Below are 27,214 nucleotides of genomic sequence, written 5' to 3'. Positions count from 1 at the left end.
TTAACGTTTACCAAATGACTGAAACTGAAGTAAACATTTTAAAAAGAAAAATAAGAGCAAATAAGAACAATGTAAAATCAATCAAAGCAATTAAAAATGTCCAAAATCAAAACACAGAGCTAAAGAAGATAAAAAGACACAAAACAAAAAGGACCACAGAACTCTCATGCTGTCATGCTGAGTTAAAGGCCAACAAGTTTTCAGATAATGGATAAAATCTCACTAATCTTGAATAAAAATAAAATAAATAAAAACTGGATTTAACACCTGTTGATCCAGTTTAAAACCACTGTTAATTATTTTAGTTTGACACAGCTTTCTTGCAAAGAAAGAAAGAAACCACCTTAGGCCAAAAATTTGTCTCTTGAATAGTCCATGTTAAAGTTAGCGTCATACATTTGGAACCTTGAAAACCATAATAACTAATAATCATAACTAGCCTGTAATAAATAAGTCTCACCTCCGTCAGTTATTTCTATCCCTGCTACATTGGCTTGTTTGTTAGGACTTACTTTATGTAAGCACAGATGGTTATCTAATGTAACAGTTTAGCAGCAATCTATTAACAATCAGGTCCAGTATCTTGAAATTTCAGAAGTGTATATTTATATTGTTCATTTTCAGGGTCAGATATTTGGGGGGGGGATTTGTTAACATTTGTTCATATTACTATTTAAATGCCTGGTCATGTGACTGATGAAGAGCAGCAGTGCTCAAAATGTCTAAAATGATTTTTAAGTTGGACATTTAAGCCCTGCAGTCTACGAGATGCTTTCTTCCTTACTTCATGTATTTTTTTTAGACATGATAGTAAAGAGCAGCATCACTGTTTGGGTTTTATGATACATCTGTTGCAATCAGAGACCATTTGTGGGCAAATTTCAACACATTGTTACTTTTAAAGCTTTAGCACTTCCTAGTATTGTTCATTTTAACAAACTAGGTTTTACTGTTTAATACATGTGGTATCAAAAGTAGGGTTCAACCAATTACCTGGGCTGATACTTGGCATTGGTCAGATTATCTGCATCAGAGTGTAAGCGATTAAAAGCTGCCCTACACTGACTCTGTTGTAGCTCTATTTTTTACTCTCTAATTGTCTCACCTAATACCCGCCCACAACTCTAAATGATTGGTCAGATATAACACAGTAACAGCCAACTAACAATGAAACTAGGGTGCCACTGTCACAGTGAGCATGTTGTGTTACTTAAAGTTTTCCTACTGCTACTAGTGTGTATTGTGTTGCTGGAAAATAAATATTCTCCAAAGCCAGTAGTTCTCTTGCAGACCGAATAAGAGTGTCTTCCAGGATTTTCCTATATTTTGCTGAATTTGTTTTACCCTCCACCTTTCCAGGGATGGCTGCCGAGAAACACCCCCACAGCATGATGCTGCTGGGATGGTGTGTTTGTGGTCATGTGCAGTGTTTGGCATCTTGTCTCATGGCCAAAAGCACCATTTTAGTCTCATCAGACCAAAGAACTTTCTTCCACTTGACCGTGGAGTCTCCCACATGCCTTTTGGTGAACTCTTGTCAAGATTTAATTTGTTTTCTTCAACAGTGGCTTTCTCTTTGCCACTCTCCCATAAAGCTTTGACTGGTGAAGAACCACGGCAACAGTTGTTGTATGCAGAGTCTTTCCCATCTCAGCTGCTGAAGCTTTGAACTCCTTCAGAGCAGTCATAGGTGTCCTGGTGGCCAATCTCACTCACTCCTTCAAACAGGGTTACTCAGTTTGTGAGGACGGTCTAATCCGGGCAGATATACACATGTGCTATATTCCTTCAATTTCTTGATGATGGATTTAAATGAACTCTGGGGGGTGTTCAGTTCCTTAGATTTTTTTATCCATCTCCTGACTTATACTTTTCAGTAACCTTTTCTTAGAGCTGCTTGGAGTGTTCTTTTGTCTTCATGGTGTTATGGTTGCCAGGAATACTGATTAACCAGTGACTGGACCTTCCAGATGCAGGTGTCTTTATACTGCAATCACTTGAGACATATTCACTTCCCTCATGGGATCCCTATTTGAATAATTGTGGGACTACTAGCACCAATTTGCTGGACCTCTGTTTAGTTAGGTCAGTCACATATTTATGCAGTCACTTTAACTTACATATTTTTATTTAATAGACGATACTTTGTAGAAATCTGTTTTCATTTTGGTATTGGTATCAACCCAAAAAACACAATCTTTATTTGACCGCTCATTGCTGAAAAATCTGGCAATGATCTCATAAATTCAGATATTCGTAGAAACAATTATCATTCTTTTATATCCTGATAGAACAAAGAAAAGTCAAGGGCCCAAGTGTTTTTAAGGATGTTTTTGAGACAAAATTAAGATGGATGATAAGCACAGCTGAAGATTTATGGGCTCTGTCTCTGCAGGTCCCTCGTTGCTAACCTGGCAGCGGCGAACTGCTACAAAAAGGAAAAACACCTGGACTTGGACAGCAACTGGGAGCTAGTGAAGAAAGCCAAGGTCTATTATATTGCGGTAAGTGAGACCCCTCTCCATTCAAAAACGACTGTTCCCCCAACTCTATTGCCAGAAGAGGACAAAATGTTAAGAGGCTTTATTCAGGGGGAAATGCCTCGCCGCGCCTTCTGCATTGTCAATATACCCATTCATCCTTTTGTGGAGTGAAATGAGCTATGTTACCTATTGAGACAATACGGCTCCATTCTCTGCGTTTCCCCTGTCGTCTTTGTGCGCGACGCCACCGCTCTGTGTGAAATTGTTCTACATGTAATGCATTCATTCATTCCCTTTTAACATGAAGACAAGCCAACAGGTGCTGTGAAAGTGTGAAAATTGATTATTCAAGTTCATTCGGCTTTACCCCCCTCCTCCTCCTCTTTCCTCCTACACAGACACAGATGGAGGAGGACAGATGTGGGCTTAGACATTCACACACTCACAGCCTAATGTCTTCACTTACAGCTCCTGGAGTAGGATGGCCTGCCATGCTCATGTTTCACTGTTTAGGATTACATTTAATTCTGGCAGATCAACATTTTCTCTGATCTCCAGTCAAGATGATATCCCTGAAATTGCACCAAATTCCTCGTCTTTAAGCAGGTCATTATCGGCATAAATCATCCCTGCAGTCACAGCCGTCAACACACTCCTCGACTTATTGTCCCAAGTGAAATTCACAATGCTTCCCCTGTTGCTCCAAACATAAGCACAACATAGTCCAATAATGACAGAGGTCTCATAATTAGCCGCCCAGTCGCAGCAACAAACACTAAAAAAAAGGAGGAAAAAAAACGTCAGTGCTTGTGCCAGAAAGCAGATCAGTCAGTCCATCCTCTAGAGTTTGTGTGGTCCCATTTTTAGCCTCTGCTTCGCATTAGCAAACACGGCACATCCTCTGCAAATTGGCAGTTGGGTTTTGCCCACATCCGACAGTCTTGCGCGCAGGGGAAAAGCTTCCGTGGGATTTGAGAGGGGGGATAGAAGGGCCACAAATGGGTGTTTGTCAGTGCTTGGAATCTCAAACGTCTTTTTCTTTTTTCTTCTTCTTCTTCTTCTTTTTTTTTTTGCCATCCCTCATGGGCCTCTTTGTCAAAACAGGGAGGGGGGGATCATTCGCTTTATTAGAGTCCCATTCGCACTTGGAAGGTACTTAGCCAGATACACTGCCACAGCTATTCCCACTTAATACTGTGTGGCATGTCTAGACCGGTGTTCACTAAGGCCTCCTCTCTCCATTAACCTTGTCGAGAGCACTCAGATGTATTTACCCAATTTACAGCCAGATTGTACATTCTCTTCCTCTCTAACTCAGCGTACCAACCTCCGCTGTGTATTAATGTGCTTTGTTGATTTTCATTAAACGACTGCAGGGTGGTATACACTCTTGTACTCCTAATCTGTAAATGTAATTACCGGAAAAAGCACGCATGTGTACGCTAGCATCCACGTTAAAGCGGTGATTGATGGTTCCTGGCATAGGCTCTCAAGGTGCCTGCTACTATGTGGTGTGATTGGATGAAAACAGAATTATTAGAGGGCTTCTTACAGCCAGGCTGGCTCATCCAGAAGCAGAAGCAGCAGCAGCAGCAGCAGGGCTGGTGGCAGACGCAGAGCAGGGAGGCAGCGCTGCCATTTCTCACAAAGAGAGAGAATGTTGAACTCCTGCCAAATGTTTGGTGGCAGGCTGTTGCTAGGAAATCTGGGTCCTTAGGCAAATCATTGCACAAAGACCAATAACAAAGGCGTGAGGGGGAAGAAGGAACGGCTAAACGCATTTCAGGCAGAGGAGATCTTCCTCCTTTTTTTGTGCCGTTGAATGCCATCGCTGCTGCAGTGATGTTTACAGTTATTCCTCTCCCTGACGATTGTAAACATCAGAAATGGAGGGTGATGCATTGTGTGAAGAGGAGATGAGTGACTCTAATTGGAGGGGTTGATGTGTGCGTGCTGGCCCAGTTAGCCTCATACCCCCCCTCCCTCTTTTCCTTCCATCCCCATCCCCCTTGGCCCTCCATGGACACCCCCTCCTCCGCCTCTCTCTTTTTTTTGCTGTCTCCTTCGCCTCTCTCCCCTTTTCTCTTCTCTCTCTTTCTCCAGACTCACATACACTTGCCACTAAATCACACACAGCATGCACGAACACACTCTGCAGCATACCACTGGCTTGTTTTTCTTACCACTGAGCGCTTTGCCCTGTAATTTGATCTGCACTGTTTGATGCATCCTCCATGATGCCACTTTGAATTAACCTATGGCTCTACAGCTCTCCTTAGCCCCGGCTAATAAAATGGCCTCTCCTTACCGACGCCATTTACATTTCAGGAACACGTGAAGCACTTGGTTAAACAAAAATGAAAAAGAGGGGAGACAAACAAGACAATCGACTGTGAAAAGGCCTGTTAATGACGGGGCGCAGATGGTCAGAAATAACCCAAGGATAGACGGAGGAGACGCTCGCCTCTGCCAACTGGCCTGGTACACAAAACTCACCCAATGAGACACAAGCTGCAGTGCTGTTAGGTCACAAACCTGATCACAGCTGCAGACGCCGTTCGTTTAAGCTAATGGCGCAATCCCCCTTAGCCACGCCCAAGGAAAAATCAGCACCTTTTATTTCAAACAGCGCAGCAACTTGAAGCCTCACACTGTTAACACTGGCACACTGCATATAGCATTAATTGGCAGTTGTATTCTTGCCCTCACTGCAGGGGAAAGCTGAGTTCAGCTTCAGTCACCGTAGCATAATATGCAAGAAAAGGAGGCGAAGGGGAGGGCAAAAAAAAAAAAAAAAGCGCAATACTGGCAGCACAAGCAGCGAGTCAGACTGCTTACACTCCAGAGTGGCACACTCACATATACACACATTGTTCCTCCGCCCCACCAGCCTCTGCAATTTGCAGCCAAAAAAAGTGAAGGGAGAGGGCTTTTTTTTTTTTTTTTTTTTCTTCCACACACAACTCAGTGACATCTCATCAGCCAGCCGAAGGGCTGATTAGCACAGAGGTGACTGCGGCTGTGTCTCCGTCCAACTCAGAGACCACACTGTCCTCATGCTGACCTTGAGCCTCCTCCTTCTCCATCCTCTCTCTGCTCCCTCTTTATCTCCCAAATTTCTCTCCATCCTTCTTCCTCCCTCCCTCATTTTTCTGCCTCTTCTCTTTTGCCTTTTTCACTCTGTACTGCACCACTCTGCACTGCCCCTGTCCTTCCACATAGCCGGGGAGGGATCACGAGGCAAAATGCAGGCAGTGGAGAGAAAAAGAGGGAGGGAGGAAAAGAGAAGTGGAGGGGGGGGAGAAAAAACTGGCAGGCTCCCCCTTTGTCTGCAGGCGATCAGTTACAGTCTTGGTTGCCGATGAAATTTAATCCCCACCGCATTTACATGCCAAGTTTGACTTCTGGCAAGCCTTATTAAATAGATTTGTAAATCATTTCATCTTGATTAGAATCTGTTCTCAAGGGATCAACATTTTTTCGCCTTGCTTGTGTTTTGTTATGTGCACAATCTGTGCCCACTGGTGTTAAAAAATTTGAAAGTCAAACCCCCTCGCTGCTGCTATTTTTCTGTGCAAGTGAGTGCGAGCGGTGGGTTTTAGGGGGGACAAAGAGCGATGGGTGCCAAGTCCCGTCTGTCAGTGGCCAAGCCTCTGTGTCAGCATGTCTCCCGATCTCTGGAGGTCGTGTCAGTGGGCGAGTGTCTTCTCTTTATTAGGCTGACACCACAGCGTCTTTAGCATGGAACAATGTCATTTCAAATTGTTCCTAATCAGATGGCATTTTGTAATTGCCAGTGAGCGTCTTATGAATATGAATTCATAACTGTTCAATTACAAGAAGACTGCATCGTATTTATTGGCTTATTTATTTTTTTTCTCCTGCTGGCCTGGGCCAATTATAGGATTTAAATCTAGAGGCAATCAAGTGATAAGGGTGAGGCATTTAGTGTTTGCTGTCACTATATAATTCTCCCGAATGTTAAACATGCATCTGGGAGGGCTCTATTTGTCAGAAGGCTGTGCGTGAAGGTGCACCTGCCTAATTGAGTGGTAATGAGCTGTCAAGAGTATGAGCTCTGTGATTGGCTCCCGGCGGGGCGTCCCGTGCCAGTGGGACGTATGGGCTGGCTCAGCCCTGCTGGAGGATCCGCCAGCTCCACAACCCTCAGAGCCACGAGTGGGCGGGGTGTAGTAAATCAGGGTGGAGAGGCCAAACGACGCTGGCTTTGGAGGCATCCTGTGGCTTTCACTCCTTGGTGGGATTTATTTAGGTTGTTTACAATTATCCTTGCTCCTGATTTAGTCTAACTTCTTCATTCAAGAGGGGAGAAGATTTAAGATGTTTCTCTGAAGTAACACAAGACTGTAAACACATGCCATGTGTACAAGAAGTCACTCAGTTCCTACTTAAGGCCACTTTTACGTCTTCCCAATGATGGAATTGAATCAGTTTTTGTTTAGAGAAAAAAGGAGACAGTCCTGTGGGGTCTTAAATTACTTTGTTTTTAGTATGTTGTAAACACTTTGCGTTGTTCAGGACTTCTTTTTTGAGAGTCTAAATGTCCTGTATAAAACCTTAAATGCCTCCCAACTTTCAAAACCAGACAGAAGTTTGAATGGAATGGACTCTTCCAAATAAATTCCAGATATAATTTCTTTATATTTATAAATGCAATAAATAAAAGTTGGATGACTATGTACTATACTGCCTACTCTAAGGTGAACTATTAAGATGGGACAAAATATGCATATACAAATATACTGTCATCCTGATTTAAGTGATATTATTGATTGAACTGATAGTGTCTAATATCAAAACTTCAGTTTTAAAAGAACACAGTGTACAAAACAGATTTGTCTACCAATTTGACTTGATAAATCACCACTTATGACTCAAGTAAGATAAATGAGAAAGAAAACAATGGGACAGTTTTGAACAGCAGTAAAAAGAAGATAAATAATGATGCAAGATCAGAGGTGAAACTGACACCAAAGTCCTGTGATTTAACTTTTAAAGAGCATTTTATATTTTTTCAGTTAGTAAGATGTTGTGATGTATCATTACACACATGCCAAATGGCTGTACACTTCAAAATTGTCATAGATACCAAACCAAATTTCAACTTTTATTCATAATCAATGCGATTTTTTAAAATTTTGTGTAAATTCAAATGAAACAAATTAAAGAAGTGGGATTGGCTTTCATAAAGTTACAGTAGGTGGCAGCATGTTTTTTGTCACATTGTTTTGTGGTCCACATCTAAAACCAAAGAAGAAGAGCATCTGCACTTATGCACGTCACCATTTTTCCTTTCTCTCACCTCATTCCAAGCCACAGGCTTGTTCTTTGACTCATCATGAATTTAAACAAGTGAGTCATCAATAAAAAACACCTTTTAACATTTGTTAAAGCCATTATATGATCAATTGCTCTAGTTGCTGCACCTAGCGTGTGCTACAGCCCCATTCAAGCTGACAGAGATGCTGTGCAAAGTGAGAACACTCACTGCATGTTGTGGTTATTACAGCCATCAAACTAAGAGAAGAAAGAACACATCTCACCTGTTCACTGTGCATAAGTAAAACGACTTAAGTGAGAAAAATTCAGTGAGTCACCCAGCTCCTCCTTATGCTAAGGTGAAACATGCTGATGACTTGACTCATACTGCGCTGTTGTCTGTCCCATATCACTCTGCTACACTAATGGTGGCATCAGTTATGCCAGTAGGTGTGTGCACTACAACACAAGGCATGCATTTACACCAGTGATGATGATGTTGCTGCAGAAATCCATTCTGTGGCAGAAATTTCACAAGTGACAGTACTGATACTGATACTACCACGTAGAGTTCGCCGCCTCATAATCAGAAGGCCATGGGTTCAGCCTCCTGCTGCTACAGTCATATGTTGATTGGTCCATCATTAACTACTACCATACATACAAATATATATATTCACACACTGATGCAGTAGTGGAAGCAAATAAGAGTCAAGTGTCTTGCACGAGGACACGTCAGCATGCGACTGTAGGAGCTGGGGATTGAAGTCCCGACCTCCATCTACCTACTGAGCCACAGTTACTCCAACTTTACCTCTATTATAACTATTACTAGCCATGCATTGGACATCATACCAGATGCTTATACCTAGCTATTCACTCCACTAGTTATCTATTTGAATTAGATATATAAGAGCTACACATTTCTGAACTACATTATCATAGTTTATGTTGATTTAAATTAAGCTACTCTCCCAGGTGTCTTTGCATTTCGTGTCACCAAAGCTGGAAATGTTTAATTCTTTACAATACTTTTAATTATTGAGTATCGTCAGGAAAATAAACATGAATATTAAACATAAAAAGTAACAGAGATTTTATCAGATTATATTGTTAGGACAGCATTAAAGACACCCATTTTTTTTTTTTATCAGACTTTTTTGGTGTTTGCTATTACCATATGGTAAGCTAGATGAAATCTACCTAGCTGCAAGTGGCAGCCAAAAGATATTGTTGTTGTGTGGCGAATTCATAAGTGTTTTTGATGCGGGTGTCCTGACCTCCTGGTGGGGCTGGGGGTAATTTCTAATTTACTTTCAGTAACTGTTAAGTTTTGAATTAAAAAGACAGTTTTAAAATAGTTCAACTGATGATTCTTTTTAAAACTTAAAGGTCACATATTTTGCCCTTTTAAGACAAATTTATGTTGGTCTTAGAAGTCCCCAAAACATGCCTGTAGAGTTTTTTTTTTGAAAAAACACTATAGTATATGGTTTTTGCATGTTCTAAGCATGTCTGCTCAGAACCAGCTGTTTCTGTGTCAGTGGCTTTAAAGCTAATGAGCTGTCTGACCCTGCCCTTAACTTTGTCCCTTTCCAGGAAATTGATGTGGCTTAATGGATGTGGATCTTCTGATCCTCCAGCTGAGAGGAGGATCAGGAGAGGAGGACGAAACTGTCTTCCAAGTGGGGAGGGCCAACCGAAGCTGGGGGCGGGGCTAACTCTCCACATGACATCATGAGGGGAAAATCTTAGAATGGCTTGTTTCAGAACACATTTTCTGAAAGTTGGAGAAAGGGGGGTTCTGATTCTTGGGGGGTTGTGGACAGGCCAGGAGAAAATATTTTTTGTTAAAAAGGCCTGAAAAAGTGTATTTTGCATAATATGTAACCTTTAGGCCTATTCCATTAGAAATTTAATCTATAAAAACATTGAAAATTGATGTTTTTTGATCGGCAGCATAGTTCTCTTTTGCATGTGGGTCCTTGGAGGCCTCCGCCTCTCTTGAATGGGAGTCTAGGACTTATAATGTTGTAGATATGGCATCTAAATAGGTCTATTTTGTTTGTTTGTTTTTGTTTTTGTTTTTGTTTTTTTTTATCATGTGGTATTTTGGTATCATATCAGCCCTATATTGGAGTGTTCCCTGTATCTAATACAGGCCTAGCAGAGGCAACGCTGGGCCCAGATGTTGGAACAACTGTTGTTTCTTGTGTAACTAGCTTTAACTGCTAAATACTCTCTTAGGACTCTACATCCTACCTAGAATCATGAGCTGTAATTGAACTGTGTGTTGAAACACATCTTAATCAAAACCTTAATTTGCAAATGACCAGCAATAGCTGTTAGATAATTGCTGTGGAGAACATGCAGCAGCATAGATTGTAGTATGTAGCAGTCTGAAACTGAAGTTAACTTAAAGTTTCTTGGCCTGTACTGTAAATGTACTGAATTGTTTCCCTCCACTGTTGATTTGTTTGTTGGATTAACTACAGTATAAACACAGTAAGCTCTGAAAAAGCCTCAGTGTTTGTAATTCTTGTGGAGAGCGTTTACAGGAAGCCAGAGTTCACCTCATTGTGTTGCTACAGAACAGAAGAGTCCTTCCCACAGAGCAGCAATCTATTTTAGTTTAGATTTGTGAGATTTTATTTAGAAATGTTTGTGGAAATACTCCAGCATTGGCAGGGCTGTGCTGGTTTTATTTTAGGCGTCTTTATTTCCAGTTTTCCTAATTTGAAGAACACCAGTGAGAAAAAACAACAGCTTTAATCCAGTGTATCTCCAGTAATTGCCTCTTGGAGGGAGGGGGGGCACATTTTTTGGACTCTGGCAAGCTTCCAGGCTGTAGTCCATATTACTCTGCCAGCATGCAGCGACTTTCTCCTTGTACACCCACGTTACCTTGTAAAAACAGTTTTTCTTCTTTCAGCAGGGAAAACACCATGTCCTTTCACCCCGGATTACTGTGTGCATCTGCTGCACCGGCAACAAGTCTGTTTTCCTCCTGCCTCGCTGCAAAAGGGATGAAATAGTTCAGACTTAATGATATTTCTACTTTCCATCACCTTGTCCCTTCGCTCCCTCTGCATCAAAGCTCCCTGTGTGTATGTGCTAGTGTGTGCGTGGCTTTTTTTTATTCATGAGACCAAGTAGTAAAAATGTAGAATAACGTTTCAGTCCTACTCTGGGTTGTTGTGGCCATTTGTGCAAGTTCCACCGCTTAATTGAATAGACTGAGTAATTATTTGTCAAGTAACGCTGAGCAGAAAATAAATAGCCACTTTGCGGCCGTGAATTGTGCCTGATGGCCATGTGTTGATACTCTCACCAGGGAGAGGGAAAAACCTGCTCTACTGGCTAAGTATCTGATTAAGATTCACATGATGAAACCGCAGACGCTTTAGGATAGTGTGTCTCCTGGGCAAAGATTGGGAGTCGAGTTAAGTGTCAGACGCTGTTATATTATCACAACGGAGCATAAAGCCTCGACTGAATAAATATTGCTGGAATATTCCCCTCTACACACTGAGGTCAGCTCAACACTTCCTGAAGGCGGCCTACAAAGGATTAGCACAGATGTGCATCTCTGTGCAGCAGATGCCGGACACTGTTCTTTGACAATTGTTTCCTTCTGCAAGGTTTCATTTTTTCCCTTTTATGTCGCTGTAATTTGTTTATGGTCTGTAATAAGCCTGTGCATATCTTCCTTCTGCCAGTTTGGCCTGGATCCATTGTAAACTGCCAGTAATTTTTTCCCTCTCCCTTTTTAAAGGAGACTAATGACTTGTGAGGATAATATAATGTTTTGTAAGGATTTTATAATTCATTCATTAAAGTTATAATCCTTGAGATATTTATTGAATCACACCTCAAGACTGACACTATTTATGGAAGTCATTTTTCTGGAATAGGCGTTGAATGTATTTACATTGTGTAATTATGTCACCATTCATCCATTTATGCTGTAACTGGCAGATTATCTGCACACGCCAATTACCATCTTTTCCCAAGCAAATAAGAAACCTTTGTTAAGCTACTTCCTAACAAGTTTGTTGTTTATCAGTTCAAATAGCTGACACAAAGCACAGGGCATTCACAGTTTACTTTTCCTGTGTGAGTGAATCAGACAGGAGACAAAAGCAAAGGCAATTATGCATATTTAGCAAAGTTAGATGTGATAGTATTTACCATGGTCTATATCAGCATGTAAGGAAGTAGGGATGGGCATTTATAGCAAAAGTACAACTCTGAAGTCACTGGTAATTATTAGATTAAAATTGTAGTTGATTGTAATAGAAATGAGGTTCAGTGTTAGTTTGGATGCAGTAGTCATACGTCCAGTTGTGATCAGCTGATGCCCAGCTGATCCCAATTATCGCCTCCCAACTCACACAGCCAGTCACAGCTCTTTCTCTCAACACAGCAGTCCATTTAGATATTGCAGACTTCTCACCAAACCCTGCCTGCATTAATGCTGATACACCACGCTGCTGCTGCTGGCAGCAGCTTAACCTCCTCCACCCCAGCCTCCTCCTTTATAGCATAAAGCTTGATGCGCCCTCATATTGAGATTCATACTACATTGAATGAATTGCTTTTGAACAAACTTTATTGCATTCAGTTTGCATTGTCATTAATGTATCCGTCCATATGGGGGTTTCTAGCTATGCGCTCCCCGGAATGTCAAAGTATGCTGCTTGACTAACCCAGGGAGCATCTTTTGAGCAGAGCCTTCACCAAGTTAAATTGTTTATTCATTTTGCAATAAAATGTTAAGACGTATAACAAGAGTGTTCCTGACTGGATTGTAATTAGGGATGCACTATATTGCATTTAGGCAGATATGCCGATATTTACAGATTCATTTTAGCCAATGCCGATATCGATACTGATATTTAAATGTGTTTTACATAAATAAAAATTCAGTCCTTTTAACTCAATTCAAGGTTTGAGGATAAAAAGAAACAAACTTTTTTTCTTAAAATACACTTCAAAGTTGAAAGAATGAGGATCAATGAAGAAACGACCTCCAGTGACATAGGTTTGTATACTGATATTCACTGCCAGATGTCGGATGTAAATATCTACAGATATTTTGCTATCTGCCATTACCGATATCAGACCGATAATATCGTGCATCCCTAAGTGTGATAACCGCCATCCCAAAAACAAACACAAAGCCTTGAAAAAACACCTGCATATTAAATGAATATTTCAGTATTTTTGAAGTTACGGTTGTATGAGTAATAGTAGCAATAGTAGCAGAAGTAGTGGCATTAGCCTCCAGTGATTTCAGTGAGCGTTGCCCATTCAAACAGAACTACAGTGCCTATAAAAAGTATTCATCCCCTTGGATGTCTTACCCTTTTTTGATTTTATAAATCAATATAATTTGGCCTTTTTGACAAAAAATACAAAAAAAAAACACTTTCATGTCAAAACAGATTTTTACAAAGTTATGCCAACTAAAATATAACAAAGTGAATGGGAATCACCTGAGTGCAGTGAATGTGTCTCAAGTGGTTGTATAGACACTGAAAGGCCCAATCACTGGTTAATTAGTATTCCTGGCTACCATTACACCATGACGACAAAAGAACACTCCACACTCCAAGCAACTCAGAGAAGGAAGCATGTGGAAGACTCCATGATCAAGTGGAATAAAGTTCTTTAGATTGATGAGGCCAAGATGGTGCATTTTGGCCAACAGACAAGATGCTACGTATGTTAAGAGGACACTTAACTCTGCACATCACCAAGAACAAAGCAGTAAAGCACGGTGGTGGCAGCATCATGCTGTGAGGATGCCTCTCACCAGCCACCCTGCAAGAGAACTATGGCTTTGAAGATTTATTTTTTCCAGCAAGACAATGACCCTGAGTGTACAGCGAAAGCTACTCGACATGGTTTAAAGACAATAAGGTGAATGTTCTAGACAGCCGAGTCAAAGCCCAGACCTCAGACCAATAGAGAATTTGTGGCAGGACTTGAAAAGGGCTGTTCACGCCTGATCCCTGTACAACCTAGCAGAGCTTGAGCAGTTCTGCAAAGAAGAATGGAGTAGGAAGATGTACAAGCCTGATTGAGACATATCCACACAGACTCAGAGCTGTGATTGCAGCCAAAGGTACATCTACTGAATACTGACTTGTAGAGGGTGAATATTTATGCAGTCACTTATTTTACATGCTAAATCTTTATTTAATCAACATAACTTTATAGAAATCACTTCATTTTGGCATTTTTTGTCCAAAAAGCCAGCTTATATTGGCCATGATTGATTTATAAAATCAATCAAAGGGTAAACATCCAAGGGGGTGAACACTTTTTATAGACACTGTAAGATAAACAACAGTAAATGGAGACTAAATTGTCCAACAGTTATGGCATAATTACATATTTTTTTAAAAGTTTAAATCAGTGACTGTGTTGGTATTTGCTAAAAATGTTGTTGTGCCAATTGTTATTATTATTTGATATGACTGGTCCAAAAATAGTTTGACAACAGCAGCATATTTCTGTCTGTCTGGGTTTCAGTAAACATGTCTGGGTTAGCACGTACAGTGGAAAAGTGTTTATTTTTCATGCGCAGTCCTTCTCAGATATAGCTAGTACCCTGACCTTATCTATTGTTTCTCAAGTGTATATTGTAAGCAGCTTTGTGAGGCTTTATAGAGACTTAGCCCGCAGGGCTGCCGTTGCTCTGGTGGAACATTTGGACCTCTGGCAAGTGTCAGATTTTCAGCAGCACATTAAATCTCTTAACCCAGTTCTTTTTTCCCCTCCCCTTCCTCTCTCTGTCTCCCTCTCTTCCTCTTTCCCTCTCCACATGCCATGCTAACAAGCTGGCTGTGATTTATTTTTCATGTGTGGCGTTGTCAGCCTCCCTCCGCCATTTTTTTTATTTTCCCCGGCATCTAAACTCTTGTGCCAGTGGTGAGCCTGGTGCCCGGGCCCTGAGGGGGCAGAGCAGAAAAGCAGCCAGAGCAGCTGCACATCCACCCCGACCGGGCAGAGTCCTCCAGTCGCGCTGTGATCGGGAAGCCAGAGCCACTTTGATTAGCATGTCCACCGTTATTGGCCGGCTTGAATGTCATGCACCGCGAGCCCAGTCGTCTAATGCTCCGGCTGGCCAACGGGGCTGCTCCTTGCAATTACTGATAGGACTGCTTGTTCCAGCGTGGATGGACGCCAAAGTGCCAAATGATTGTCCTTTGCAAATAAAAAGCAGACATCTTTGATGTCCTATATGTGCGTGCCTTATTTTCAGATGCTGTGGCGCAATCACATTTGAAAGCATTTTGCGCTCCCAACATAACAAGGGGGAACCAATCAAAACAATAACTGTGGTTCCTTTTGACAAAGCCCTCGGCTCACAATTGTCAGAAGATGTAAGCTGACTCATCCACACAAGAAGGGCATGTATCCCTGGGAGCGTGGGGCGAAAAAGCTATGATGAATCTTCCCCTCTGTGCTCAGCTCTCTCCACTGAGCCTGCATGGATTAATTACATGACTAGTAGCTAGTTTAGTCCCATTATTTATTTTTTCTAATGAATAATTTCACTCTCCCCCTCAGCCTAGATTTTATTCTGCTCAGGACTTTTTCGGCTTCACCCCATGGAAATAAGAATGCATTGATTATTTTCCATCTAGCAAATATCCCACCAACTGAGGAATAACATGCCTTCCCCCTAATTGGTTTGTTTATCTTGAGCAACAGACTCTGGGTTTGTTTGGACTCTGGCTGGCATCCACACACTGCACCGCTCCTCAGCGTGATTACTCACCTTGGGAGGAGGCTGCTGGAGCAAGGTTGATGTTCCCCGCATAGACATCAGGCTGTCATTCTCCCCGCTTATGTGACATCATTTGCCAAGACAGATTTGTTACAGGAAAAATAAATTCAGGCCTAAAAAGGGATTGATTTAAGGACAGGCTGTGAGTGGAAAAAAAAAAGGCGACAGGAGGGATGGGGGCTCCCAGACACATTTCACCACAGAGAGGGCTCGGGCCGGATCCAAACAAGCTGCCAACAGAAGATGGATTCTGGCTTCATGTATAATTGATAAACTGTATGTTCTAGGTGTCAGCTTTAAAGAGGGAGCTAGGACTATATCAGGAAGCTATTTTTCCTCTCTGAGGCGAGCATCATTTTTATTTTGTCCTCCCCCGTTCTCTGGCTTATCTTCTCCGTTCAGAAAGCCCCGTTGAAAATTATCGTTTTCTTTGAAGACTACGTTCGGGATGTGCGCCTTTAAAAGCACATCCTGTTCCTGCGCCTATTAGGAGCACTAGTCCGGGGCAGATAGCCATCTGCAAAGTTGACTGTACATCCTGCGTTATCAGGATTAGCCATCTCACTCTTGACACCTAGCACATTAATATTAGCTATGGGAGACTCAACCCTGCTGAAAGCAGCATAAAAGGATTAATGCAGCGCTTATCCTTTTGGAAATAATGCCCTTTATTGAGCGGATTTGACTCTGTAAAGGCTAATGATGACATTGAATGGAGTCAGAATAAGTAATGGGCATCATCCCATGTCATGCCGCCAGAATAGTCGCTATTTGCATTCCAACAGCTCAAACTGTATTGATTTTGCAGAGGGTGTCGGGTTGTTTTTCCTCCACAGCGATATGAAAGTGTTACTCAATCATCAACGTCCTGTAGCTAATGACAGTCCTCTCCCTGCAGGCCCAATGACACGCTTCGTTCATCGTCATACAGTATGCTCAGATCTCACCTCTAAGCACTTTGAGCTTCCGCAATCACTGTACATGAAACACAATATGCCAGCTTGTCAGCTTGCTGCCTGTCAGGCTGAAACGATGGGATTAATGTGGCCTCTTACTTTAATAGTGATTCATTTGTTTCCTGCCACTCAGATCGGCGAGTGTTAACGGCACAGTTTGTACCTCAAGGGCTGGAGGAAGGTGGAACACACACTTTGTACTCTATTATTCCCTTTTAGCAGTGTAAAAAAGTCACATTATTCTTCAAACACCCCCATGTACATTTGGCCCAGAATGACACAGAATGTAAAAAACTCACCTGCACATGCTAACTGTATCCCACCACGCTGAGATTTTAAATCAAGCTGAAATGATTGTAATTCACTGGAAGAGAGTCTCCTTGAACCCCTAACATGATTTGATTATTAAGAGGTTAAACAACTGTAATAATAAATCTGTCAAAATTTTAATAAGATGTGCCATTTTGTGCTGGGCATTATGGCACCGAGGGGCAGCCAAGTGGCCATCAGGGCCACCTGAGAACATTCACTCCGTTCTTTCTGCTAAATTGCTGCTTCCCTGAGGTGTTTTTTTCCCTCACTGACAAGATAGTAACCTTATCAATCACAGCTGCTTTTCTCTCTCTCCCAAGGACTTGTGTTGATATGTTCTAAGTGCTCTCTCCTTTGGAGCTTTTAATGGGAATAGTGCATGCTCATTTGAGGGATGCCTGCCTGTTTCTTAATGAGCTGATAAAGCTCCAATTATGGAGGCAAATCCTGATTTCTGATTTGCATTACCAACTCTTGTTTCACCACACACGGCGGAAATGTACATGATTGAGGTGCTGAGACGTCAGCCTGCCTTTCCCAGAGACTTACAAAGCGTGCGTGTGGGGACACAGGAGATGGACAGATTAGATTAGATACAGTAGATGCTGCATGGCCCCGGCCGTTTGTGCGTAGAATGTGATTTAGTTGTGAGCACTGAGACGGGCTGTGGGGCCGCTCTGGGCTCTGTGATGGGTGAAGGGACAGACTGGCAGTGACAGTGGGGTGGTAATGGCTCAGAATGAGGAGGAATGGCCCCTGTAAGGCCCCTCTTCTCCCAGTGGCAGAGCAGAGCAGAGCAGCCCTGTCCAAATACACTGCAAAATGAATTCTTCTCTACACCTGTGTGGGTTTCTTTTTTTCTCTCCCTACAGAACTAGAAATGGAGGCTATTTATAGCTGCACCAATCTGAGGAGAAAAAGTGAAAGAAATGGAAAACACTCCCCTTAAAGAAACCCAGCCCTCACATTTATTAAGTATCAGCTGCTGCAGCAACGCCACAGCACATCACATGTTGAGACATCAGTTAAAAGATGAAGGAGTGTTGTATCACATTTTCAGTTTTTTAAACTCGATCACCGGGAGGGTAGACTCCAAGCTGATCAAAGTCGACCCCTGGATGTGCTATCAGAGATGTGGACATGTCAAAAAGAGCGCATACATACAAAGATCCCAGGTTTGTTTTCATGCAGCCACATATTTGCCCTCTTTTTTTCTCCTCGTCTCTGAATCTGAAACATCATGTCTAGAACTTTTGGCCGGGGAGCTCTGCAGTTCATGAAAAATGCATCCACTCCGCTCTTCTTCTAACTCTTTGCCTCTGATACCCTTGTCATATCATATCCATGTCATGTCAGAGTGTGTATTAATTATGTAGCAGGCGCAGTTGTGGAGACAATATTGATGCATCTCAACTTGACGTCCCATGTATATTACTCTCTTGTTGGAGGGAAAAATAAACAGGGCTTAATCGAGGATGAGAAGATCCTTTAATGTTAGGAGTTTTTTCTTCCTGCTTCTCCCTTGGGCTCCATTTTATCCTCACATAACTGTTTTGGTCACCTTTTTCCGGTTCACCAGGGGTGTTCACCCCAGTCGCCCTGCCTGTGCTTTATTCTCTTTTCTTGCAATTGCCTGACTTATTGTTGCCACTTTCTTCTGTAAGCGCACAGGTAATTTGTTTCTTTGCAGCAGGGCTGCCCATAGAATTGGCCGGGTCCCTGACAAACCCAGAGAATAGGCCCTCTCCAGTTGTGATTTATTGATGCTATCGATGCATGAGTGTTGGATAGTTAGCATTGGTGCTAGCATCCTGGCTAACAGCTAACTCATTTTGGAGCTGAAAAGTGTGTCATGCTATTTTTGGGTTCTGATGTCATAATGATTTATTTGTGGTACTTTTTAACAGCTTTCAATACTTTCTCCAGTTCATTATTGCCACATCTTTTTGCCACTTTTAACCCATTGTTGCTGCTCTTTGCCTAATTTTTTAAAAAATGTTGTTGCCACTTTAATCCTATTTTTGCCCCTTTTCACCCATTTGTGCTACTTTTTAAAACCACTCTTTGCCCATATTTGCTTTTTTTGGGTCACTTTTTAGCCATTTCTTCAACAGCTTTTTGCAGCTTTTTGCATATTTTGGCACCTTTTGCCACTTTTTTCCTTTTTGTGCACTTTTTTATCCATTTCCGTCAGTATTTTTTGCCACTATCAGCCCATTTCTGCAACATATTTTTGTCTTTTTCTTGCCACTTTAGCTGCCTTTCCCCAGTTTTTGCTGCATTAAACCAATTTTGTTGCTTTTTGTCCATTTTTCCTCCTATTTTTATTTTACTTTTTTGCCACTTTTATCCAGTTTGTGCATTTTTTCACCCATTCTATCACTTTATAACCACTTTTTACCATTTTTGCCCATTTCTGCAATATTGTTTTGCAACTTTAACCTGCTTTAGCTGCTTTTTGGCCTTTTTGTCCTTTTTCCACATTTTTTTGCTGCATTTTTGCCACTTTCTGCCCATTTCTTGCCATCTTTTGTCAAGTTTTGCCCCTTTTTCCCATTTCAGTTACTTTTTCACCACCGTAAGTTGTTTTTGCCACTTTTTCTCTCTCTTTTCACCCATTTTTGCACTTTTTTGGCATTTTAAACCTGTTTATGCCCTTTTTTGCCATTTTAACCCATTCTTGCCACTTGTCACCCATTTTTCTCTTTTTTCTCAAAATTTCAGTCATTCACTATATATATATACATATATACATATATATATGTATATATATATACATACACAGTTGTCTCAGTTTCTTTTATTTTGTTTTCTGGCATCCTTATATTTATTTTACATTACTTTACTCATAGTTCAGTGTGTCCATCCACATGTACATTTATATCACAGATAAAAATGTAATCTTGATTTAATGTAAAGGGTTTACAGCCTTGAAAAAGGCTGTTTAGCACTACAGCATATATAAATGAAATTTATGTTTTGTTGCTTTGATGAGAATGGTTATTATTCAGGTTAAAGCTAAAATATGTTTATGACAGCTTAACTTTACAATAAATCGTGATTCTCCAGACCTCCATGGACCCCTGGTTTGGCTGGATCCCAGAATGCTCTCCCCCTTATCCCCCCTTATGGGCGGCCTTGTAACTGGGAGGTCATATTGTAATTCTAAATTCGACAGAAAGTCTTGCACACATGCCAGATCCTGTTTGGTATTTGTGTTCTTTTTCTCTTAACAGTGACAGCATTCTGAATATTTCCCCTCATTGAATAAATTTCAAAAGAGGGAGCACATTTCTGGATGGTTTCTCTTGAAATCCAGCTGTTTCCCTCTGGTCCTTTTCATTCTTCTGTTACAAATGGTCTCTCAGGATTTAAACCACTACAAACACTTCAGAGATATTAATCTTCCTCTATTTGAAAAGTGTGAAAGAAAAAAAATCCACTCTTGTTGCATTAAATGCCAAAGCGGGTATCTGTGTTCCTTGCAGATATAGATTAACTACATCTTGAATAAAGCATTCTTTCACTCTGTAACCCTGTCATTGCCAACCACTGATTCAACATTGATCCTTCGCCTTTTGTAATGCTGGAATGATTGTTTTACAGCGCTGTGATTGCAGCGGTTTGGCAGCAATAATTGGAAGTTCAAAGCGCCGATCCATGAGTGTAGCCTGGGGATAGGTTTTCTGGAGAAGCTGACACTTCAGACGTATTATGAAGCCATCACGTCTAATTTGCACAGGCCTCTTTTGTAATTTAGCCTCAATTCAGAGGAACGGTCTCCTGTTCTGCAGCACAATGCACACTCTGCTTGCATTGTTCACGCTCATTGAAAGAGACACTGAGTGAATGAGTCTTGGAGCTCAAATAATGTGCAGCACTGTTCCTGTCATATTTGTTGCTGTGTAATGGCTCCTGATTTGTAGTTTCCTGCAGCGCCTTTTCTCCGTTTGGTGCAGAGCAGACAGCGCCGCACCGTTTTTCTGTGCATCCAGTCCAAGCAACTTGTTTACATCCCGCTGTAGAGGCAGACAGATAAAGGACCTCAAAACCGTCATTTTCTAGTCTTCGAGAAGGGGGGAGGAAATCTCTTCAGAGGAGAGGACCGGGGTTTTCCACATGCCGCCCAGACATTCTCACACATATTGAGTTTGTCTGTGTGCATCTTTTGAAGATGCAAATGTGTCAACCACATGTAACCAACCACCCAGCGAGAAGCCGAGTTGCTCAACTGCCTTTCTCACGGCTCTTAAATGGCTGCCAGTGATCTTCAGCAGCTCTGTGAATCTGTGAAGCCTGCAGTTCCTTTTTGAACAGACAGATTAGTTTTTGTGGGATATTGAATAATTTTGGGCACATTAATCACAGTGCAAAAGCGTCAGTTTAACCACATTAGTCAACGGAAGAGAGTTAGGCTGTAAAATTTTATGACTTCTCTTGTAGCAACCTGTTGGAGTTGATAGTATGTTTAAGTCCTGAAATGTGATGTTACAGAAGCCATTAATTCTGCATCAATGTAAACCAGTGAGTGGTTACATGAGTCATTAAACTGATTTATTAGAGCTGTGATGGTTAAGTCAGAGATTTGAAGCATCATTTGAGAGAACTGTGTGTCAACTTGCATTTGTACGGAAGCCTGAAGCAGACAGCCAGACAAACTCTTTTTTGTGTGATGACACATTTCTGGTTATTTTCTCAAAATCTCAAGTCATCCATCTTCCATCTCCAGTGTAATTTAACTCATTAGTGTGGGCAATGGCCTCATGGTTTGCTTGGTCTAGAGGTTGCATCAACACATATCAAAGCTCCCTTTTATGGAAAAGACTGAAATTAATTTTGATGGCGAAGGCGACCATCAACAAATAACTAGTAATTAATTGAACTATCTACGTTCGATCATTTTAAAATGACCAATGCTATATTGACTCTGCATACTTAGTGGTCAGTTCTCTGACTATTGAGCAGGATTTTAGGCTGGCTGTAGTGCTGATTAGTCACAAAAAGTAAGAGAATTCACCATTTAAGTTTTCATCCAAGAGCAAAGAAGTGGCAGCATGATGTGCATCAGGTAATGTGACTAACATTGCATAGACTATCAGGCATGCGCACATTGCCATTGTTGCCGTTCAGCTAGTTGGCTAACTAAATGAGGAACATAATGATGGGTTCATGGTCAAGTTGATAAACTGTTCAGTAATGTTAAATAAAATGTCATCATGATGTGTTCAAGTTAGGGATGCATGATATTGAATTTTCGCTGATACTCAATATGCCAGTACCGATATTTGAATGTAGTTCAGACCTAAAACTTCAGTCCTTCAAACCTACATTTAAAAGTTTGAGGATGAAAAAAATTAAACAACTGGAAAACTGGTGGAAACAACTCCAGCTGATGTAGGTCTGTTGGTCCAGCCAAAATCTACACTTATTTGTTTGCATGGCCAATACTTACAGCTGATAAAGGCAGATTTTTGTAGCTAAAATATAAAGTGGCATCCTGCTGCAGACCTCTACTGTGGGGCGTTTTGGGCTCATCTGTTGTAGACCTCTACAAAGGGGTATTTTTCACAAAACTCTGCTTTAGTGCAAATTAGCCACCTACTGTAACCTCTGACAGTGGGTTGAAAATATACATCATTCAGTACGTTTCCATGGTTCTGGCTTGGGTAATGTACTTCACTTCCTGACCAGAGGTCTGCAGCCAAATGCCCAGCCTCATAGTCCTGCAGCCAGATCTTCTCGAAAATATCGGTTGTAAATATTGACAGAAATTTTCATATCTGTCGATACTGATAATTCACTTTTGAAGCTAATATCAGTGTGATGTGCTAGAAATTTTCGGGTTTGTCCAACTGAATATACTCGTAAATTTAAAAAAAGTAGGGAAATAATTAACAGTACACAGAGGTTAATCCTTTCTTGCCATAGATCTGGCCTTATTAGCACAGCAAGTTGGATTACAACATTGACAACTGCTTTATGACAGCTACAGTAATGCTCCAGGGACATGCGAGTCAAAAGGCAAAACAATAACATAAACTATTATGAGCAGTTAGCATACTCCACTGGTAATAATGCCAGAAGGGAGAAGATTAAACTTCAATAACAAAACTGGTAATCAGAGATATGCTCACATTAAGTTTTGTGAGAAGGCTTCAGGAAGCTGATAGCATTTGGTCAAAGGAGGAGGTTTTCTGGTAATTATGATTCACGAGAACTTGAGAGGACTCATTTATTAGGCCATGCAAGCACTTGAGTACTGAAAATAATTCTGATATCTTGCAGACAACATCGTGCATCCCTAGTTCAGGTGTAACTTCATTAATGTAAATAAAGGTTTTGGTGAGAATCTTGAATAAATACAGATGTTTGGAAATGAATGATGTGTTCTTCGTAAGTCAGAATATTTAAATCAGTTGCACAATGTAACAAAGTTAGTGCATTTTATTTATCAACCTATTTGTAGTGTTTAGCCTGTTGAATAAATGTAATAATTTCTTCAGTTTATTTAAAATTGTGTTACTATATCCACAGAAGTGAACATGTTCAGTCAGTAGTGTAGTGGTGCCTGGAAAAGTGTGTATACTCTTCATTTTTTCCCTATTCTTTTCAAGCAGCCCATCCAGTAGAGAATAACCACCCTGTATTAGAATAAAAGACATGTACAACCATCTTTCATATTTAGTACATCTAAAAATGGGCCTTTAGTTTTTGCACATTGCCACTTAACTCTTGCTGCCCCAGGGAGGGATGATCATGATCAAATTAACAGCAAAAGAATAGCAGATACTACCACCACCACTGGCCCAGAGGCTATGGGCTCAGACAACTACATGACAATGCATTTTGAGGGAACTACTCCATATTCCTCAGCATATGCATTGCAAAGCAACACACTACTGTAGTCAGATAACTTTTTTTTTTTTTTTACTTTACCATCTGAGAAGGGATTTTTGAGTGATTACATTCTATGGAGACTGAAAAATACTGAGGTATACTCTGTGTAGCTGTGTGCTACACCACTGCAAATAATGATAACGTGCAGAGGAGAGATATGTTGTGGTATTTGCATTTTATTTTTTACTTTTTAAATAAGCTCCCAACAGCTATTAAAAAAACTCCAAAAACAATCGAGATTGAAACAGTTTCATCAAGATGGCTTTATGTTTCATCCTTTTTTTTTTTTTTTTCAGAAAAACACGTATCAGCTGTTATTAGCAAATACAATGCATGTTAAACATGAATTTATCAGTCCATTCCTGATAAAACTGCCATTTTCTATGTCCACATTTGGCTTCAAGAATATTCAGCTAAAATATCTCAGTCGCCCCCTTGTGGCTGGCTGTGATAAATGGGGCTGATCTCACTGTTAGAGTCTAAAAATTACATATATTTGAAAGAAAATTAAAATAGTCAAACAAAAATATGTTAACAAGACTATTTTTTAAATTTCTTCATTTTTTTAAGAGTTCGGCCCCCAAAGTAGCTGAACAGGAAAAAGCAAGTCACTCTGCTACCTGTAGGAGGTCCCAGTGCACTACAAGGCTAAGTAGACCAACAAGCTGGTACATCAAAACATAAATTATGATCATCTATGATGGTATTGGCAGCAAAAAAATTGACTGTGGCATCCTGAGTTGTGACTCTATTGTAGTAATAAGCAGTCTGCAGGAAATGTTTATGTCTTTATGTATCTTATTGGAGTTTGGTTTGGGACTTGACTGATGCAAAGGAGCTTGGAAGCTTGGCGTTGAACAGCAACATCTAGAGTTGGTTCCTGCCTGTTAGACAACACAGACAGAAACCTTTTTACTTTGCTCACACATCCGCTCCTTAATCAAGAGAATATTTATACCTCAAACCTGCCACCCTGCTTTGACGTCTGATGTAGAAAAAAAAAAGACAGCACATCATAGCTTGGCATATCCTGACAGAGGAGACACTCGTAAATTATTAATATTTTCCCTTGCTCTGTCACCAATCTTTGCACCATCCTTCTCCTCCTTTATTTTTTTTGAAATGCAGGAGTAGTCGTCCCGCGGCGTGGCGAGTCATGTTAGCCGCTCTCATTTCAATATCTGAAGCGAAAGGTCGGGTTGATATATTCCATCCTGTCGTGGCGACGGTGACTTACACGGCACCGGTTCAAGACGGTTCACTTTCACGAAAGCCCACCCAAGCTGTCGAGCAAACTGATAATGAATCAATCTGTGTGAAACATTTATGGATACCCTCCTTCCCCCCTTCTTGTCTTTGCGTGAGGCCAATTAGAGCATCCTCGGTGGCCCCTGCTGTCTGTGTCAGGGAAGCCCCTCGCATTGTCATATCAATATTCCTCTGTTGATCTCCAGCTGAGGCGAGTCCGGCTGCTCTTTCCACACATGCTAATTTGCATTCGCCTGTATGTGTGGGAGATGGCATGCTGGCTGTGCCTCTCTCTCTCTCTCTCTTTTTTCTTCTTGTTCCCAAACCTACTGTTGCCTCTGTCTTTTTCGACTTTTTTTTCTTTCGAGAGGGAAAGGTTTCTTGATTCCTGGCATGCCAGAGAAGGGTCCTCTGAGGATTACATTGGCTAAGCCCTTATCACTCCAGGAAATTCACTGCCTGCTTAAAAAAGTGGTAGGAGTAGAAAATCAAGGGGAAGTGTTATTCTTTTTAAGTTTCTCCCTATTCCCATGGAAAGTTATTACGGGTTTTGAAGAAAAGTCCTTTTTTTGGCACTCAAGTTTTCTCGCAACTGCATTTCATATTTCACCCCTCTTCCTTTTTTTTTTTTTTTCCGAGTGGCTGGTGGAATTTTAGAAGTGGAAAATGTGAAGGCAGGTGCTTGAGAGAGAGAGGGAGAGAGGGAGAGGGGGGAGGCTTAGGGAGGGCTGTGCTCACTGGGAAGCGATGTTAAACATCCAGGGGAAATGTTTGTTATTCTAATGGGATACCACCATGGTAACAGCTTTTTTAGAGACTCCCAAGGCTTTGTGTTGGGAGTATATGCACGCTTTCATCAATCTCAACCTAATTTCTTTGGGGGATTAGCAAATATAATCAGTCCTTTTTCCTCCAAGTCGTCACCTGCTTATCGACATGAATATTATGTGGAAATTTAGCAGAACACAAGCCCTGTTGGATGTGGGGGGAAAGCAATGCACGCTCCATTAATACAAATCACAAATTGAAGTGAGTCACTAAATGGATTCAAAAGTCATTTTGTGGTGAATGGCATTCACACAAAATAGCTTAAATTTGCACATACTTAGTTGTTTAATAAAAAAAATCCTTGCCACCGAAACCAAAGCACTTCTCCTCGTATTACATCTTCAAGTTAAACATGTAGCAGACAGAGCTAATGAATTATGTTATTTCTAGATTTAATACCTTTAACATGGGGTTTTAAAGGCACTGAAGTGAACTCATTTACAAGACTCAGTGAAAAAAGGAGCCGTCGTGTGATGAGGAGGCTCCGTGTTTAAAAGGCTCCAATAACTCGTAAGCCCCCCGTCTCAGTTTTTTTATACCTTTCTCTCTCCCTCTGCAGATTTCCTTAAGTGGCTTATGTGAATTGCAATTGCCATCGTCGAATCCTGTGGTATACAGAATACATTTCTCCCCGGCCGTGACCAGCTAACAGCGCGTTGAACTTGTGCGTGTGGTGATGGAGAGCGTTCACACAAGGCTTCTGCAACGCCCGTGGGAGTATAGCCTGACCCAAAGCTAAGCCCCCAGCCAGAACAGCCTTCCATCAAACTCACAACACTGCTCTCTTATCTACTGGCATTTCTGTCTGATACAAATAGCCAAGACGTGATATAGTTGGCTACATGTCATATCTGGCATTGTACTACACTCTATCTGCTCCCCCCTCTCTGTGAAATATAATGCTTTTAACTCACCAGCTTTTTGCCTCAGCTATTTTTTCCATCTGTAGCAGAGACAGAGACCAGTGTGTTTGCTCGTCTTGGCCAAAGGCCAAAGGCTCTTTCTGATATAATCCCCACCATCGATCAGACTTTGTTTACTCTAACATGGTTTCTCTTCCCTGCAGCAATTAGAAGGCAACCTTCCACCTCCTGCTCCTCAGACCAGCTTTATACGTTTATTTTTTCCCCCTAAGTGGTAATTTTTCATGTTGCGGCTAAGCTCTAAGAAGTGTGGGTGTATATTAAGTAATGGATACTCCTCAACCAGACTGACATGTTGTGGAGCAAATTTTTTGGTTAATGTTCCTTTGTCTTTGAAGAGGAGAAGTCTCCTGTCCAGTCGGTGCACTGTATTATTTCAGGGATGATTCACACATTTCCTTTGTAGCACTCCACATCCTGTGAGTTTCATTTAGGCAGCTCCACTTAAAAAAATCTCAAGTGCTTTGAAAATGTAGATAAATGGAT

General features: G+C 41.2%; 1 protein-coding gene across 2 annotated transcripts in view; it reads left to right on the top strand.

Moving 5' to 3' along the window:
* The window catches only part of LOC121528748 (adenosine kinase-like), a 198,867-nt gene that overhangs the window by 89,641 nt on the left and 82,012 nt on the right, over positions 1-27,214 (top strand). For both annotated transcript variants that reach the window (XM_041816322.1, XM_041816323.1), the window contains exon 6: positions 2,396-2,504. In XM_041816322.1, coding sequence (XP_041672256.1) covers positions 2,396-2,504 — 109 coding nt within the window. The remainder of the gene's footprint in view (positions 1-2,395; positions 2,505-27,214) is intronic.

This window comes from Cheilinus undulatus, linkage group 20, assembly GCF_018320785.1.
Source record: "Cheilinus undulatus linkage group 20, ASM1832078v1, whole genome shotgun sequence".
Classification (NCBI taxonomy): Eukaryota; Metazoa; Chordata; class Actinopteri; order Labriformes; family Labridae; genus Cheilinus; species Cheilinus undulatus.
Note: the sequence above shows the minus strand (reverse complement) of the source record. Positions and strands in the feature narration are given on the sequence as shown.